General features: G+C 38.1%; 1 protein-coding gene across 1 annotated transcript in view; it reads left to right on the forward strand.

Annotated features, from left to right (window-relative positions):
• Nucleotides 1-3,195: 3,195 nt before the first annotated feature.
• The window catches only part of LOC140240431 (kynurenine--oxoglutarate transaminase 3-like), a 31,602-nt gene continuing 14,414 nt past the window's right edge, over nt 3,196-20,383 (forward strand). Inside the window, exons 1-2 of the mRNA XM_072320199.1 lie at nt 3,196-3,295; nt 7,850-7,986. Of these exons, the coding sequence (XP_072176300.1) occupies nt 7,864-7,986 (123 nt within the window). The 5' untranslated portion in view covers nt 3,196-3,295; nt 7,850-7,863. The remainder of the gene's footprint in view (nt 3,296-7,849; nt 7,987-20,383) is intronic.

Consider the following 20,383-nt stretch of genomic DNA (forward strand, 5'->3'; position numbering starts at 1 on the left):
AAAGCTGTTTAATGTTGCAGATAGAAAGATTTTGATCATACTTGCCAAGTTTGCCCATGCTATTATGGTGGATCTCAAGTCCTCGAAGCCACCATTTTAGCTCCTCCCCAACCCCATCCCTCCCCTTCCCCTCCCCATAGAATACATTTTTCCCCCTCCTAATTCCATGACTCTTAATATTATTGTTTTACTTAGAAACTATAATGTCTTATGCACCATTACTATTTATCCGGTTCCGACTTAAAGGGATGGTTCAATAGTGGAACAAAATTGAAGCTTTCAACTGTCTTAAAAAAAAACTCTTTGTTATTGTATACTCCGATTAAAATGTAACTTTGTTACTTTAGAACCTATTTGCATTTTTGTCCTAGTTTTTAGAGAACTTACAATTCAAAAGTGATGAAAAATTTGTTAATCGATGAATTTATAATCGAAAATCTTTTCTTTTTTTTATATTTTAGACCTCCCTCTACCCCACTGCTGAACCTTCCCTTTAAGTAATTAATTTTGCTTACTGCCAAGTAGACCTTGATTCACAGATTGAGTGACGGCTGACAACTGTATATACATGTATATTTGTAAATATGTTCTATATCGTTATAGTATTATATTATGTTTATGTTATGTGCGTTTAAGCCTTTATATGCCCCCACGGGGCCAAAAGGTGTTATTCTCAATAAAGTTCAAGTTCAAGAGAAAAATCTCTTTGACTAGAAGCAGGGAGGTCCCTGCTAGAAGTCTCTTTTGTTTTGTTTTGATCACTGATAAGCACAGTGACACCACATGGATGATCTCTTCCCACCTCCCTGATTTATCACTTCTGGGAAGTGGATCATCTGACCATTGTCTGATAGACCAAGTGGCAATAAACCTTACTACAGTAAGATCTTGATTGAATATTTGATATTTCAAAGTTCAGTGTCTAAACGTTCAATTTCTGCAGACGGTCTGGTAGTGTTTTTATTTATTTATTTATTTATTTATTTATTTATTTATTTATTTATTTATTCATTCATTCATTCATTCATTCATTCATTCATTCATTCATTCATTCATTCATTCATTCATTCATTCATTCATTCATTTTGCCCCAACAATCCTTAATCTATTTTAAACAGTCCCATGTGACCACAATTTGATTACTGTTCTGTTGTTTGGTAAAACAGATTTTAATACCATACAACTGTACAAGCTAAAACAAAAACAAAAACAAAATCAAAAGAGGGCAGCACGAATACCGGTAGTATTTGACAAAACATATAACACACCTCCGGCTGATTTATTCAAGAGTCTGCAATGGATGACACTAGACAAACGTTTCGAGTTCAATCGCGTTATGATGATTATAGTTTATACTGTAAATGCGTTCGTAACTTAGCACCTTCTTATCTTCAGGTATATAGTGATGTAGAACATCACACAAGGCGTAAATAGACAATGGAAGTCTACGTGTGCCAACATTTCGCTCTGAATGTCGTAGCCCAATCGTGTCTTCTTTACTTGAATGGAACAAGCTAGATTACTGGTATTCAATCGAATCATAACTAGCTTCTTCTATTATATTCATTTAAGAGATTGTTTAAACAAAGTTGTTATTTGAATTGTAAGTAACATACCAAATTTATTTTTGGCTAGCTAATCATTCCTGCATAATAGTGTTATAAAATTGTTCATCGGCATGCGCACTCTGGTAAACCCTTGTTGTGGCATAATCAATATACCGTAGGGCCTACACTATTTTTATGTTATAGGCCTACATGTATTTTGCAATGTACAGTATGTATCTATGTTACCTTTTGTGTAATGCATACTTTTGCATATGTTTGTCACTATTTTTCAGGGCTCCATGGAAGACCACCCTGGTGAATGGGCTACCTTGACAAAAGATTAGAATTAGATTTAAATTAAATTATAGATTTCTTTTAGTTTTCAGGCCATTTATTTCTCTGAAATAGAATAGAATTATCATTTAACATGAGCTGTTCAACTGAATAAATGTCAATTTGTATGAATCAAATAATGATTGCTGGAATAAACTGAAAATGGATTGAACTGAAACGCTTGCAAGATGGACCTTGTTTGCTGATCTCTGCTGGTATAGCCAGTGGTAAAACAAGGCAATCCTAATTAATAATAAAAGGTGGTCCCACCTTTTATCAGGATTGCTCTGTTTTTTGGATATCTCAGCCATTTCAAAACCAATTTCATTAAATAAATGTTTAATCCCTCTTGGAATCACATCTGTCACACCGCCGGCGGAACGTTTGTGTGTGTGTGTGTGTGTGTGTGTTGGGGGGGGGGGGCACTTCCGGGTTTCATGAGCTAACAAGAAAAAAAAAAAAAAAAAGGCCTTCAGCGCAACTTCTGGTGCCACTTCCGGGTTTCTTCAGCTGAAAACATAACCTTACCGCATTCACATGTCACTATTTCTTACATACTTCTGGGGTTCAAAAAAAAAGAAGAAAAAAAGTGGGGGCCTAAAGTGGTGACACCCTATGTATCCCTTTGTATGCTATGATGAAAAAAGTGGGGGGGGGGGTCCGCCGGCCATGCATCATCTTTCATATTTCATAATTGAGGTTTCTCATTATCTCTCAAGAAAAAAAAAATGTTAGAAACCTTAAGTTAGGTCTCAACCAAAGTCTTGTAGATCATCATCAAAATTTAGAATGAAAAATATCTCAAAGGGGATATTTTAGTCGCTAATTGTAAATTGGCAACTTGCAGGAATCTAATATCCAGTAGAGGGGTTCGAGCTTCACATCAGTATTTTTTTTTTTCATTAACCAAAAGATAGAGCTATAGTGTCTGCCTTGCATCATCAGTTTTGTGTTGTGAGTCTTTTTTACCTCAATGTAAGAAAATATCGTATGCCTATCATAATTCGTATTTATAATCATATAGGAAAATGGACCCCTAACACTTTTAAAGCTGTGCTTCTTGTTCTTATCACAACCATCATTTCGTTCTTTCATGCCCGAGTCCACCCACGAGTCCATTCCATCAATTGGCCAATCAGGGCCGGTTTGAGCTGACACACCTCCATTTTTACCCCCATCCCAGCTCATGTACTTTACCAGTGCAGGGGGCCGGGGCCGGGGAAGCACAATGTTGTACGCCGTACAGTACATGTACAATGCATGCGATATTTTCTTGTGTGGATCGTCAGCCCATCCCGGCGAACTAACAATTAAGGATTATAACGGTACTCCTTAGCATCATCAGTAGGTCCCTACATCATCGTTATCAGTATTTGCTCTACAGCTGGGGGTCATTCTTTTAAGCCAGTGTACAGGTGAGTACTTATCAACTGCATGTTTGACAGTTTGTGTTTTCTTTCCCTCGGTGTTTTCCTCTTCGAAGTTCGAGTCGAGTCTTATAGTTATACTCGTAGCTAGCACCGGATGTCGGATCCGGGCCGAGTGAATGTACCGGTAATGTAAACGTGACTGTCGTCGTGCTTCCTGGGCTGTGGCGTGATCTACAATGGCCAATTGAATGAACATGATGGATGTCTGACATGATGAATGTAAACTACTAGTATGTCAAATATTGACTGCTCATGAGGATCGAGGATGATTGTGGAAATTACAATTCCCAAGGTGCTTTTCACCGACCCTCCTATCACCCCACCCCTCGGCTATAAACGCCTCGGGGTGATAAGTCGGTATTGAAAAGAACTGAATGGTGCGAGTGCCGAGGGGGCGAGTGATTAAATCATAATTTCCACCACCATCCGAATACAGACAGCTACACCAGGGCTGCCAACATTTGAAACTAGTTGAGAGTGAGACCCCCATAGGCCAATGCTATGATTTAGGAGGCAAAATGAGTGAGATCAATAGAAATGCATGCAAATGAAATAAAGTTTTAGAGTGAGAAAGGACCAAAATGAGTGAGTCTCACTCTCAATGAGTGAGAGTTGGCAGCCCTGGCTACACTAAGTACAGAGCAAGTAATTTAATATTTTATTATTTGTTTTTACAATCACATACCGTAAATCTACCTCCGTTTAAGACAAGGTGACTAGCAACTAGCAACTGTCGGCTTGCGCTTTAACTACACCTCTATTCCTTCGCAGACGTTGTTATGGTTCACTGTTTCCTTCATGAATATCTTTATTAATCGTGGAAAACTAAAATATAAAGAATTATCGTAATCTATGACCATCATTCAATAATCGGTATGTGAATTTTTTTTTCAATTACGTAAAAAACTTACCGAAATCTGTGGCTGAAATCAGGTCTGTGAACGTACTGCTTCACTCCTCATCTGCGTGTTATATGAATGGCATTCACTCTCGTATACTACAACGTAGGTAGTCGGGGCCGAAGTGATGAGATAGTCGGATGACCCCGACTAAAAAAGGTCAAATCATTGCCGGTGCAGCACGCGCGGATCTACTACAAGTTTTACGTAACACATGAAACGCACGGGCGCAAGGGCGTTGGTAAAAAGCAACCACTTCTGAATGCGCATGCGTGGTAGTTTGTTGATTTTTTGAAGCTCTCGAAGGAAAAGATGCCACCGCACGATCTACTCCGAAAAATTCAACAATAAGGTCTGGATACCAACAAAACGCCGAATTCAACTCAACCATCAGGAAAATATGCTGTAGGTAAGTGTTGCAATTATATTACTCTTAAAATCATACAAAATAAAAGGTATTTTATGTGATTTTGCCGTCAATAGTGACGGTCGTTTACAACGTTGAAACATTAACACATGTCAGACCCTGTGCACAGCACAGTGTCTGGTCAGGCTACTTGCGCTTATACAGGTCTAGTCTGGTCTATACACACTACTGGTATACAAATAGTGAATGGTCACAAGTGCAATGGTACGAGATTTCGCACGAGGTGAAAGATAGAGGCACTCTATTCAATGAGGCGAAGCCGAGTTGAATAGTGCGCCTCATCTTTCACCGAGTGCGAAATCTTGTTCCATTGCACGGGTAAAGATCATACACTAAATACAACACCTCGAACGTTAACGAATTTGGTACTCACAGATTCTTGAATTTAGCACAGAAATGGCAACTATTTTCTGTGAAAGACGAATGAGGAGCCTCACAGTCGCAGTCACCGTGTATGTACATGTTAACGTGTCCGTACGTATGCGAAACGAAGTTGTTTACAAAAAATAGTGACAAAAGTATGTGCTTGTAAGCGCGCTTGTAGTTGTTGTGCGCGGCACATGTTTGTTTATTGTGACATCAGAGCGCGTGCTATAGAACATTTTGATTGAACCAAAATTGCACGCTGAGACAGCCAGAGCGTGTAATAGAACCTTTCAATATATGTCACGTGATGGGCAATCAACCAATCGGATAACTACATTCTAAATAGGTGTTGTATAATATACACAACCTTGTCGCTGTAAACAAATGTTGCACCGTGCTGGCACACAGAGACACCTTGCTTTGCACGGCGTCTGGTCGGGCTAGTCTAGTCACTTCCTTCCTGTATGCACCACGCACAATTGTAGACAATTTTCTCTATTTTCATATTCATCATGTGTATTAAAGATCGAGTAAACCCTAGATCTATAATCTAGACTTTATAGAGTCTAGATCTAGGCCTAGTAGAGGCCCGACACAGTATGTAATTTCACCTTTTTCTTTGTAAATTGTAGAAACGTCTATGATAAGAAGCAAGGCCAAGGAGTTTAGGGGCCAGGTAACCCAGGGCACTCTTTAGTCTTTGTACGCAGTTCACTTTGCATTTGGGCTTGTCACAGTTTATAGGGGCCGGGCATTGTTATGACCTCACAATGACAATGACATGTGCTAAATTTTTACTGGTTTACCAAAGTGTACTCTGAGTCTGATATCATGTTTCAGTCATTGCACACAACAGTGTCAATCAATTTATTGCATTGCAAACCAACTCTGGCTTTATTCAGTAATGATATTTGTTTTTGTTTTTTTTATCCAATATAGTAGTAGACATGGCAGAATGCCTACAGAAATTGCATGTGGGGGCATTTCATGAAGCATTTTTGTCCAGCAAAGTTGTCGGACAAATTTGCTCTCAGCCAATCAGATGCAAGGATTTCAGTAGCTTGTAACAGTTTGTCAGAAAAATATCCGACCAAAATGCTTCATAAAATGCCCCCCTAACTTACCCTGTAATATGCACATCATCTGCTATAATTAGCCAGACACTCTGCTGTATTGTTAGGATTTAAACTGACATCTACAGTATAACACTCCTCATCTAGCTGTGAGAAGGATTGACAGCAATTTCCCCTTGTGGTGAATACCATGTGTTTGTTTTCTCCATCACTCTACCCCTTGGCGCAACTTTCAGAGAGAGAGAGAGAGAGAGAGAAGGATGAAGAGGAAAAACCAAAAAACAACAAGTGAACTTAAAGGGATCGTACAGTTTTGGTTGAGACCTAATTTTGGATTTCTAACATTTTTCAGTGAAATAATGAGAAACCTCTTATAGAATATGAAAGAGCTTGCAATTCTATGAGGAATTCAATATTTATTTGATGAAAATTGGTCTTGAAATGGCTGAGATATCCAAAAAAGAGCGATTCTAATAAAGTTTCGGACCCACACTTTATTACGAATGCTTTGTTTTACTTTGTTTTTGGATGTTTCAGTCATTCCAAACCCGATTTTCATCAAATAAACTTTGAATTCCTCTTAAAATGAATTATGCTCTGTACTATATCATAAGTGTTATCTTTGCATCTCGCAAAAAGTTAAAAGCCCAATTCTCATCTCCACCAATACTGTACTATCCCTTTAAATGTTCAGATGTTCAGAAATGTGTATAATGATTTTGATCTTGATTTGAGTTTAATAGAGGCATGCTTCCTGACCTGTAAAACTCAAATCTTGCAAAGCGCACTAGCTAGTGCAGGGAAGGCAGATTGCGTTTGATACATTTTATTATTATTGTTTGTTTGTGTTTTTGTGGGTGGAAATACAGTAAATGTAGGGTCAAATTATAAAGCTACACCACCTTCAATCATGTTTTGGAGGTCAACTTTTTGAAATGGTAATAGTGCGCACCACAAATTGAGCAACTCATGATTTAAAAACACCTCCAGACCCTGATTTGGAAATCAAGATTAGAGAATCATGATTTATAACAATATGCTTTCAGAGAATGAAAATATCTTGATTTAATACAATCATAATTACACTGTAGGTACAATGTACTGGTAAAGAGATATCAGTCATGAGAGACTTTTGAATCATTTGAAAAGGGTTGCTGTACCTGCGTCAATTGTTCTGGGGTTACAAATCAACTATCTTTATACATGTTGTATTTGTGTGTCTGTTTATGTGTACAAATATACCGGTACTCTAAATGATCATGAATATAGATGATATATCTGCAGAAATATTAAATCAAGTAGATATGTTTGTCATCAAAAGCTGACAGCTGGAAAAATATGACTTTACTATTGTCAGTCTCATGTGATCAGCAAATTTTCAAGGCAAGAATTTTTCAATTTTCTACCCACTGAAAATTGAGGAATGTGCATTGTTTTGCTGTTGTCCGTGAACCTGTCTTTGTGTGAATACATTCTGTACACATATATATGTGTGATTTTTCCTGCTGTCTTTTAACTTTTATATGATGAGTAGACTTGTGTAATTTTCACTGATTTTAATATGTTGCTGGCAGACACATGAGAACAATTGTAAGATAAACAACGATGTAATATTCTGGCACCATGCTTGCATATGAGGTACATGTATTAAGCACATTCACCAGCCATTATTCATTTAGATGTCAATGTCATTCTAGTTAAATCCATGAACTGATCACCACAATTCATGCTCATAGTTCTCTCTGCATCTTTTGAATCTTTTCTGCCTTGACAGGACCAGCCATTGTTATGCCGAGACTAACCATACCCATCCTCCAATCACTACACAGACTGTGTCGCTCAGCATCTCATCTGCCCATAGCAACCGCATCACCATCTCACCCGAGCTGCCAGCAGCCCAGACGAACAGTGGTAATGAAACTTTCAGAATTCCCTCCCCTTTATCCCTAGGAAAACAGACTTTTATAAACAGCAACAAAAACATCCCCTCCCCTCTCCCCTCCCGATCATCAAATGACAATAGAAGAGAGCCTGTGTCCATAAGCTTTGGCTGTGATATTCACCACTTCATGTGAGATCTGCGTAATCAAAATTTGTCTCATCTGACATACAGTCAAACCTGTCTATAGCGGCCACCCAAAGGAAACGGAAAAGGTGGCCGTTATAGACAGGTGGCCGCTATAGACAGGTAATCCAACTTTGTGTGCATTGCTTACATGTACATGTATCATCATCCTTACATATACATGTATGTGTGTACGTACACTGTTGTATGCACACACTGTGTGTTTCATGTCGGTGTATATGAAATTGTTGCGCACTAGTATGTGTATTGTCGTGAAGAAAGCTTAACACTAGTGCATTATTATGACTGAATAAAGGATGGATGCAGCAGTGGCGATCACTGAACATTGCCCGCACGGCTACAAAGCAGAAAAACATGCTGAATTATCGGCTCAGCTACGGCTCCGTTGGGTTTTTGGCCGCTATAGACAGGTTAAAATCTACCGCGGGAAACAAAATTTGTGGCCGCTGGCCGCGTTAGACAGGTGGCCGCTATACACAGGGTCTTTAACAGGGAATTCTCTCGGGGGGGATTTTTCATTGGCCGCTATTGACAGTTGGTCGCTATAGACAGGTGGCCGCTAAGGTAGGTTTGACTGTATAATGCATTAAAGTTGTCCTATATTCCAAAACCAAAACATTTCCTTCTTTTTTGTTTCTTTTGCTTTTCACTGATACAAACAACAAGCATGTGGTCTACTCAATTGAAGCATGAGCGAATTTTGATAGAAATGACATGTGGATTCTTTTCCTCAGGTGAAGCCCCTGCATCTCTTATCTTGACTCTTTGAAAGGAAATAATAATAGGCCTACTTGTAAAAGTTTGCAATTTTCCTGATTCTTAAGCTGAACCTTCAAACTGAAAGAAGTCATAGTATGCTTTCCTTTCTTTTGAAACTTCGATGATAGCAAATATAATTTGTTTTTGTTTGTTTGTTTGCTGTGTATTCTTCCATTGGGTATAAAGATTAGGTGCACAGCAGAACAACTGTTAATAGTTGAAATTCATGAAATTCTTCCGTCGAGATGTTTTCATTGCGACTGATTGACAAATTGCCCTACATCGACGTAAATAAGCACTGAGTTGATCAGTGTTTGAATAGTAGCCATGATATACATCGATGTAGGGCAATTTGTCAATCAGTTGCAAACTGTTAAAGGACAAGTCCACCTTCATAATGAGAGAATGCAGCAATATTAGTAGAACACATCAGTGAGAGTTTGAGGAAAATTGGACAATCCGTTCAAAAGTTACGAATATTTTAAGTATCTGCGCAGTCACTGCTGGAAGAGAAGACTACTAGTGTATGATGTCACATGCGTACAACTATATAAGGAAAATAAAAAGAGAATTTCACAAAACTTTACTTTCTGAATAAAGTGCAAATTTCTTTGACTTGCTACTGACGTATGTTAAATGTAATTTTATTCCCCCTGCCTTCTGAACTTTAGAGAGAAGTCAAGTGTTCGTTTGTTATGGGAGAAAAATGGAAATATGTTGAATTTTCTGTATTCTTTCTTAATGTCGTTGTACTCATGTGACATCACAAGCTATAGTAGTCTTTTCATCTAGCCGTGACTGAGCAGAAACTTCAAAAATTCATAACTTTGTGACGGATTGTCCGATTTTGCTCAAACTCTCACTGATGTGTTCTACTACTCTTGCTGCATTCACTCAACCCACATGTCTATGAAGGTGAACTTGTCCTTTTAGTAGTGTGTTGTGTTTCCACACACACAACATAACCAGGAAATGTTTGATGCATCATCATGACACGACGTTACGCATCTATGCACTTCGTTGGACATTGTGTCTGTTTTTTGGCACCTCTGACTTAGCTGTGAGTGTAAAAAGTTGGTTACAGCTCGTTATTCCGAAGGTTCGTTATTCCGAAGGCTCTTCAGTCCGAAGATTCCTTATTCCGAAGATTCGTTTTTCCGAATTTCATTTTCGGATGAACAAATCTTCAGAATAACGATCCTTTGGAGTAACGCCACAAATGTTTGGATTAACGAACCCTTTTTCATTTTCGGATTAACGAACCTCTAGGTATAGGGAATTTGCGTGTTTCGGATTAACGAACCTTCAGAATAACGAACCTTTGGAATATCGAACCTTCGGAAGAACAAACAGCACCCAAAAAGTTTCCCCATTGGCCGGAGAGTTTGTAAGATTTTTTTTTTTTTTTTTTTTTTTTTCAGACAGGCATTTCACTGCAACTAGTAGAATTTACAACATTTGTGCATACTGTACGTGTACCGGTACATTGTATCTTCAGCTATAAGGATATACACTACAGTACTGCTGTTGTCTCAAGTTACAAATGTACATACTGCCCTCTTGCTGTCAAATTGAACAGTTGACCAGGGGGTATGACTATGTTTCATCTTTCTGTAGCATGTGATGGTAGACCGTAGTTTGTTGAGCTTTGTGTGTTTCCAATCAATGCCTCACAGGTGTGTCACTCCTAACCCAGTGTTTGTTGACTACATCTGTTGTCTGATAATCAATGCATGTGTGCAATCCAATCACTCGAAATCAGCAGTCTGTCTATGTGAGATATATATATACCAATGTGGCACACTGGCACTGGTCCGACAGTTCAGGACCAGTAAAAATCACTGTAGGACCAGTTACTTTTTATGCCTCCGCCACGAAGTGGTGCCGGAGGCATTATGTTTTCGGGTTGTCCGTCCGTCCGTCCTTCCGTCCGTCCGTAATGAATTCTGTGGACAAGGTAACTATCGAAACCTGTTGAGGTATCCTAATGAAACTTGGCATGTATGTGTATTAGGGGGTGAAGTTGTGCCTATGAACTTTTGGGTGCGCATACTCAAGGTCAAAGGTCAAAAGGTCAAGGTCAAATATATAAAATTTCACTATTTCCACCACATCTAGTGAATGCCTGAAGATATTTTCTTGAAACTTAGTGTATACATGTATACATGTATTACCCAATTAAGATTCTCTGGTGAAAGTTTGGGTCATGAGGTCAAAGGTCAAAGGTCAAAAGGTCAGGGTCAAACACATAAAATTTCACTATTTCCACCATATCTATTGAATGCCTGAAGAGATTTTCTTGAAACTTAGTGTATACATGTATTACCCAATTAAGATTCTCTGGTGAAAGTTTGTGTCGTGAGGTCAAAGGTCAAAGGTCAAAAGGTCAGGGTCAAATACATAAAATTTCACTATTTCCACCATATCTATTGAATGCCTGAAGAGATTTTCTTGAAACTTAGTGTATACATGTATTACCCAATTAAGATTCTCTGGTGAAAGTTTGAGTCATGAGGTCAAAGGTCAAAGGTCAAAAGGTAAAGTAAAAATATTAAAACTTCTTTTTTTTTCTCCGTACCTTGGAAAATTGTTCAAGGTATCTTCATGGAACATAGTATATACATGTACTGACTGGAAGTGATTATCTAGAGAATGTAGGGTTCATGGGGTCAAAGGTCAGGGGTCAAAGGTCAAGTGCAAGACTTCAAAATTTTACTATTACCCTCATATTTATGCAATGCCAGCAGGGTTATTTTTTTACACTTGGTGTATGCGTGTGTAACCTAATAGAAATTCTCTGGAAAGTTTTTTTTTTTTTCTCTTTTTGCCTCAAAGGTCAAAAGGTCAAAGATCAAGTGAAAGTGCTGAACTAACTTTTTCCTCCATATCTCGGAAGTGGCTCAAGTTACCGTGAAACTTAGTACATATTATGCATGTTCTACCTGAAAGTAATTATCTTATGAATTTTAGGGTCAAGGGCCAAATGAAAATGGTAACAATTTACTATTCAATTCAGAAATTGCACTTTTTCTCCACACCTGTACCTTGAAAATTACTCAATGCCTAAATGTATGAATGGGTCAAAGTCAAGTTAAAGTCCTTAAATCCCTACATGTAGATACATGCTCTCCTATTCATCCAATTAAACCTACGTCAAGGAAGGTGAACATTCAACACATTTGTGACAAACTTGTCATTATAATATTTTACCAATTTTGTGAAAATGTAATCACACAGTGTCCACATGTACTATCTAGACCTATTGGGAAAATCATGCATTATGGCGGAGGCATACCAGTCGCCAAAGCGACATTTCTAGTTTAGGAATGGATCAATAAAAAATGGAAAAACTGGGTACCTTCGGGTTCCACAGACAGGTCAGACCAGTAGAAAAAATGGGTTAGTGTGCAGCCCTGGATCATACAAACTGTATAGATATCTGTTGTCACGCACATTATCAGTTCTTCCCTGATTTGTGAACCTGTCCATTGTGTAATCATTGTGAAACGTCTCCTTTGTCTGTGTCACTTGCATTCAATTTCATCGCAGTCATGCATGCCATGATTTGTTTGTTGAATCCATTCTATCTTCTGTTCTTCATTGTGTCTCTATCACAGGCTTTCATGTTAACTTACAGACTCTAATATGAGGTACTGATGTGTTGGTTAGATTCTATTCAAGCTTGTAGAGTTTATAGGAGGCTTTGCTCCAGGTTTTACTTTTTTTTAACCAATTGCCTGTAGAACCCTCGAAAGAAAGTACATGTATTATAAAAAAAAATTCAACATATATTTTAAATTTTCTAGCATAATAAAAGGCTGCTTCACTTGCCTCTTTCAGAAAGCAGAACTGAAACAACCCTTTATGTACAGGTGTATGTCAGTATCATCAGGTCATGGGAATTTGTACTTTTTTCATTAATTAAAAAATTGTTGAATTTTCTTAATATTAGTATGCCTCCGCCACGAAGTGTCGCCAGAGGCATTATGTTTTCGGGTTGTCCGTCCTTCCGTCCGTCTGTCTGTCCTTCCGTCCATCCGTCCGTCTGTAATCAATTTTGTGGACAGCATAACTAAAAATCTGTTTGAGGTAGCGGTAGCGTAATGAAACTTAACAGGTCTATGTATGAGGGAGTGAAGTTGTCCCTATCAAGTTTTGGGTGCAGATGCTCAAGGTCAAAGGTCAAGGTCAAATGCTCAAAATTTTACTATTTTCCCCATATCTATGCAATGCCAGATGGTATTTTCTTGAAATTTAGTGTATACATGTAATACCCAATGAAGATTATCTAGTGAGAGTTTGGGTCATGAGGTCAAAGTTCAAAGGTAAAGTGAAAATTTTGAAATTTCACTTGTCTCTCCATATTTTGGAAATGGTTTAAGGTATCTCCATGGAACATAGTAATATGCATGTACTGACTGGCAGTGTAAGGGAATTTGGGAGTCATAAGATCAAAGATCAGGGGGGTCAAAGGTCAAGGTCAACACATTAAATTTCACTTTTTCCATCATATTTATGCAATGCCTGCTGGATTTTTCCTGAAACTTGGTGTAATGTGTATTACCCATTAGAGATTCTCTGGGAAGTTTTTGGCCAAAAAGTCAAAGGTCAAAATGTCAAAGGTCAAGTGAAAGTGCTAAATTTCACTTCTTCCTCCATATCTCGGAAGTGGCTCAAGGTACAGGTGTATCATCATGAAACTAATATATATGCCTGTTGTGCCTGACAGTGATTCTCTTGGGAATTTTAAGGTCATAGGGTCGAAGGTTCAAAGGTCAAGGGTCAAAAGCCAGGTCAAGATGCTAACAATTTACTATTTAATACAGAAATTACACTTTTTCTCTGTACATACCTCAATGCATAGAGACTTATAAAAGGGTAAAAAGTCAAGTAAAAGTCCCAGAATCTGCCAAATACATGCTCTCTTAGAAAATGTAGCCATTCATCCAATTAAGCCTAGTTCAAGGAAAGTGAACATTTAACACATGACAACATGTCAACTTAATATTTTGCCGCTTAGATGAAACTGTCATCACACATTGTCAAGACATACTATAGACCTATTAGGAGAATCATACATTATGGCGGAGGCATACCAGTCGCCATAGCGATATTTCTAGTTTGTGTATGTTTTCCATGCATGACATCACAAAGTGTTGTACATGTAGTCTAACTTCTCATTCAGCGATGGCGGCACTAAAAATTTAAAGATTTTAGAACTTTTCAAGAGATTGCCAATCTTCTTCTAACTTCCACTGATGCGTTCTGCTAATATTGCTGCATTCACTCAATCCTCATTTTGGTTTCATTCCCCTTTAAAGGGAAATTCCATCCTGATATTATATTGATTTTTGATTTTATCAAAAAGAAGAAAAATCAGACAAGTTAATCAGTAAAAATTTAGGGAAAAAAATTAGTCACATTTATATGCAAAAAATAATGAAAACTGTTTAGAGAGTAAGACATACAACTGTATAGGCAACTCTGTGTAATCTTGGTGTTAAGCAGCTCTCTCTATTTATTCTGTACACAAAATTTAATAAATTTTTCATATTTTCAAATACTGATATTTGGGCACAGACAGAAGAAATGCTGAGGAAGACACACACACACACACACACACACACACACACAAAAAAAAAAAAATGTCTGTCCTGATACCAAGACCAGGTCTCGAAGAAGAAATGTTAAAATTTGTCAATTTTTGTGTACTTATATAACACCTATCTTGTATCTATGTATCACACAGAGTTGCAAATTTGTCTTAATTAAGACTCTTTAAACTCTCAGAATTCATAACTTTTTAAATGTATATAGTTTGATTTTTTTTTCCCCAAAAATTCTTTTCACTGATCTACAGCCTTGACTTTTCTGTTCTCATACAAAGCAACATAGTATCAGGATGGAATCGACGTAAATACAAAAGCGCTGAATTGATCAGTGTTTTAGCTTACAGTGTAGGATGGAATCGACGTAAATACAAAAGCACTGAATTGATCAGTGTTTTAACTTTGTAATAGCCATGATGAAAGAAATCACGGGCGTATACAGGAAGTCGTTGCTTCAAATCCTGCTCGAGTATGTATGCCATGATTTCTTATTATCATGGCTATTACTAAAACACTGATCACTTCAGTACGTCAGTGAAGGCAATTTGTCAATCAGTTGCATTGAAAACATCTCAGTGGAAGAATTTAATGAATTTGAATAATTTCCTATGTCTTGATTGAGACAAAAATAGTCAGCAGTCACAACAATTTAATGCACATTGCATGCAGTGAAGATGGATTAACTGCTGTCCTATGCCTCACAAGTCCCTCACACTGATCTGCAAAAAAAAAAAAAAAAAAAAAAAAAAACCCACAAAAAAATGTATATATATGTGACCCGCTACAACAAAATGGTCCTAAAGTCGCGCTCGGTCAAAGACGTGAAAATCGAGTTTGAAGTCAGAGCATCAAAATTGGTCAAAACTTACGATTTTCTGAATTTGACATATTATTAGAGTCTGACATGTCTTCTATCATCTCTCGAAATTTTGAAGCAAAATGATGAAAGGAAAGACCAAAAAATAGCGTTTTTCTGGGCCATGTTTTTTGGCGTTTCAACGAAGCAGAAACTGGTTCGAACATTTGGATTGAGCGCCGCAGATAGGCTCCGCCCCTAACAACGACCAGAGTGATCTCATTGGTCAGTTTGCTGCTTGCCGCTAACCGAAGCGTGATGCTCGCACACTCCCCAGTCGACTGGTGCTTGGTGGCGGGGTGCGCTATGCCCAGCCGCCTCTCCTGGAATCCTGGCCACTGATTGGTCGGTGAGGAGACCGCCGACGCTGTGTTTGAATGAGCATTGCGGGGGTTGCTAGGGCTTACCTTCTATTGTCCGGAGGTGAATACTGACTTACGTGTCCCTTGGTCGTGATTGCATCGCAAGGAGAACTTTTAGGGCGCTTTTCTCGAAACAGTGATTTCCCAGACGCGTCGACATGCTCTCTTTTAAACATCGATATCTCCGCAGCCGATTATTTTTATAAGATGTGTTATATATCAATTTAAAGCAGAAAGATTAGGGAATTGTGTCATGCAAATTTCAAATAATCGACCTCGCCCGACTTTAGGATCATTTTGTTGTAGCGGGTCACATATATATATATATATATATATATGATTATTGCCATGAAGAAAAGAAAAACATTAATTTTTCTTCAAATTGTTTCATCTAGAGTTGAAGTGTGTGAGTATTATGGGGAAGGAAGTTACCGTTGCTGATAATCTACTATGTTGACAGAACAATGATTTGTATGTCACATGATCACGATACAAATCAATGAGAGAGTAGTGAGGTGATGACATCATCACATCATATATTACATGCATTTGGTCACTATCACTGTTTCAGGAAAACACAAAATAATGTTATTTCATTGTTTTCTTTTTCCTCTAAAGTACAGCTGTGCGTAGATGAAACTTGAACTATTCAACTCTCAATATTTGATGGAAATCATTCTTTCTAAGAAAGTCAGTGTTACTGGAGTTATGTTTCTTATTAGCTTATGATATGCACCCATCCCAATCTTTGTGTACCGTATTCTATATTATTCACCCCTACCCTCATTGCTATCCCCACCCCTACACCTATTCCCGAATGCTGGTAAACAAAGAACTTACAGTACATGTAGCTGTACTATTCATAGTGCAATAATGTATACCAGGGGGATGTTTCATAAAGATGTTCTTAAAGTTATGGATGATCGACTTATGAATGACTGGTGATCACTTCTGATGTGCACTGCTATACTTATCAGAATTTCAATAATTCAGCACAAGAACTGATCACCAGTTCTTCTTCAGTAAACACCCCCAGGACGTGTACTGTATGGACTTCAACAGACACAGAGATTGTTCATGTTTTCTAGAGCAATCTGAATTGGGGGGGGGGGGGAGGAGGTGCTACAATGTATATCAGAGGCCAGTCTGAATGGGAGACACACCTCCTTGTTTTGCTACCCTGGTTTTGTGCGCTGGTGCACCTTGTGTAGCGAACATTGTGTGTGTGTGTTTGTGTGTGTCAGCTTGTTGGTCTTCTGAGTTCATGTACCTGGTGCCGTCTGTGTTAGTATTAAAATTGTGCATGTGACCGCTTTACAGTCCTACTGCTACTGTACTGGGCAAGAGAAAATTTTTGCACAAAGTTTCAGAGTGAGTATATAATCCAGACTAAAGGAAGTTACTCTTGTGAAAATCTTCTTTTTGCACTGGTGTGACTGACTGTGTCAACTGAAATTAAGAATATTCTTTCATTGGACTATTTCATTACATTCAGTTGAAGGGTAAGGCTAATATTGCATATAGTGATTTAAATGTGCTACATCTCACATGTCAGGTTGAACAGATGTGCGTGCCGGTATACTGCATTCACTCTGCAGCTGTTAAAGTTTGCGGCACACTCTGCAGTACATGTACCACTATTATCACACAACATTCAGATAGAGGTTGGATATTGTGTGATCTTGATCTTTTCAGTGTCCAACCAGTCAGTTTGACTCCACCTTTTTTTCACAACTGAGTAGATGAAAGTTACCGGAGCTTTCTTCTGTGTGAACGTACCAACATTGCATGAGCACTGCTACAAAGTTGCCAAGGTTAGAATGCAGCTAGAATCGAGTTAGCCCAACCAGATGCTGTGCAACTTCTGTACAGCGACAGGGCTGTGTATGGCAGTTTACATTTGATTGAGATTGTGTGCCATGTCTGCGTCACTCGAGGGAGCAAAGCAACCTGCTTGTAGCGCAGGCAGGAGGGCGTGGGAGGGGGTATTCCCCCACCCATGGTAAGGAGTTTTGGCGTTTCAATGCTGCAAATTGTGTGATCTGGTGCATGTATGGCTTATTCTGATAGGAAAATATTGTCCGAAAATGTAACTTTTTAGTGAGGTGTGAGAAAAAAACTGCAAAACCAGAAATATCCACGAATTGCAGCCAACAGCCTTTTGTTGTTGTTGTTGTTGCGTGAAAATTTGATTATTTAACGAGTGGCATTGTATGCATTGGGCAAACAAACCTTTCCTGTGCATTTTACTTTCACAGTTTTGGCTCCTCATGAATGAAATTTGCAAAAGTTTCATCCACATCAAAATTTCTGGATAAAATCACGATATCTTGTCAGGCATGTGATCAGAGAGACCCCTGAGGTTTGACTTTTATGCCTGAGGTGTGAGACTTGGATTAGATGGTCTGTTCTTAGAACATAGCATTGGAAAAGTCTGTGATATTATTGCATAGTATGATACAGTCATTTTTCTGCAGTCGGGTTAAATATGATTGATACAATTATTCAAGGTTAATTTTAATCTAGATGAGTACCTGTGATTGCCATACAAGCAAGTAGGTCTACCCAATGACTCCTACTGTCCAGTAACTATCACATGACTGATATACTATGTATGAAATCAATTAGTCATTTCTTCATTCATATACTGTACCTGGTTTATTGTTTCTTTTTTCCCCTCTTTTTCTGAAATGAAATGTTGATAGCCCCTTTGTAAACATGGAAAAAAAATTACCTCAAGCTGTTCGTGAGCTTGAAGTGTTTTCAGCGATATATTCAGTGCGAGACCCAAATAATTGTACAGTACGGGTATATTATGGAATTTATAATACTGTATACTGTAAAACACGATATTTTTTGTGGCATGAAATTTTTGCGAATTGGAGCCGACGGCCTTTTTCGTGGCATGACATTTTCGTGAGTTGCCTCCAACATTCATTGCATATAGTGTAGACAAGACTTTTCGCGTGCATTTTAATTTCGCGAATCTTGGCTCTCGCAAAATTCGCGCAATTAAAATGCATGCGTACATTCCTTGTTTTACAGTAAGCTGTTATTTTTGCAAATAGATGTTTTAATGTGTGAGGAGGTCACAGAGATTATTGCAAGACTTTGTTTTTGTGATTTCACCCAGGCTGTTGTAAGTGCACTATGACCACAATGGATAGTGACTTTTTCGCGTGGTGTTAAAATTCGCATTCCAACTGTGATTTGCGAAATTTGTGAAAATTAAACCCTCACAAAAATAACAGCTTTTATACTATGGATTCTGTAATTGGCTTCATGGTTGTTTGTCTTGTGGTGAGTTATTCTATTCTCCTTAATACTTGTTATTCTTTCAGACATGTTGGTGACATCTCTATGTACAATGTCAGTAGAATTTTTTAAATAGTTGGTATGAGTGCCCAGGGTAGATCAAACTGATCAGCATGTACACTGATATACATGTACATGTAAATTTTACTCAGAAATCCATCATTAGCACTGCATACTCATAACAGGACATGCTTATCACATTGTTCCATTAGTATACAGACATAGGTACACAGTAGTATGAGTATACAGTCCATCATAATGTGTTTGATATGACGTTAATGACTGATTACCAGCGGTACAACTTTGTCAGAAGCCCCATTAGACTTTGGGCCTTAGATTCGGAGTCCAGATGTGCTTTTATCATTTGACACTTCGTCCTGTTAAAGGGGGAATTGCAAAGAGCTGTTCATTTCATGTATTACTTGTACATGCCATAGAGATTGATTGCATGCTAAGTTCTGGAATTTACTACAAAATGTCATATGTACTTGCTATACAGCTGTGTGGTCAGTATTCCTTAAAAAAATTGTCAATGAAATATAATGTGAAAGGAAATCATAATTTTCTGGTCAGAATTTAGGCATTTAGATAACTGGTATTATATTTGTATTAAAGAGTTTATTTCATTTACAGGGCTGCCAACTCTCATGCAATCTGTGTGAGACTCCCACAGTATTAACTGTCTCACTCTGATGAACTATAAAATTTTCACGCTGAACAAAAAACAAACGAACAAACTAGAAACCCAGAAAGGAAAAAAAAAAAGTCTAGTTTGATGTATTAATACTGCCTTTACATTTATATATTATGCTCTGCATTGAAACGATAACTTACAGTTGTAGATATGCTCAAGATGGCACCATTTGCAACTTACTTCAAGTATTGTGTAATAAGATTGTCAAAGCTCCCCCATCACCCCTTCCACACCATCCCCACCCCTTCCCCCGGCTTCACCCCCTCTCATTGTCTCACTCTAATCAGTCAAGGATGGTAACCTGTATTCATGCATTCTCTACTCATGGGAAGGATTGGCCTTTCAGCCACAGAAAGGTCTGATTTGCAAAGGAGTCTGTGAAAAGTGCCTACAAATGACAAATTCATTGAGAATGTAGAGTTATTTTCATGCTGGTAGCTCATTGAATGGTTCAACCTGGGTTTTTCTCCTTAGCCAGTGTGTCTTCTTTTTTATACCATCAGACATGCACACACAAATAAAATGCTATATCGCGGTAACAAACAAGTTTAAAGGAAGAGAGGTTTGCATTATCACCATTTATATGTAGTCCGTGAAAGGACTGTTTGGAGAAAAGACCTGTACAAG

This window comes from Diadema setosum, chromosome 17 (assembly GCF_964275005.1).
Source record: "Diadema setosum chromosome 17, eeDiaSeto1, whole genome shotgun sequence".
In the NCBI taxonomy this organism is placed as follows: Eukaryota; Metazoa; Echinodermata; class Echinoidea; order Diadematoida; family Diadematidae; genus Diadema; species Diadema setosum.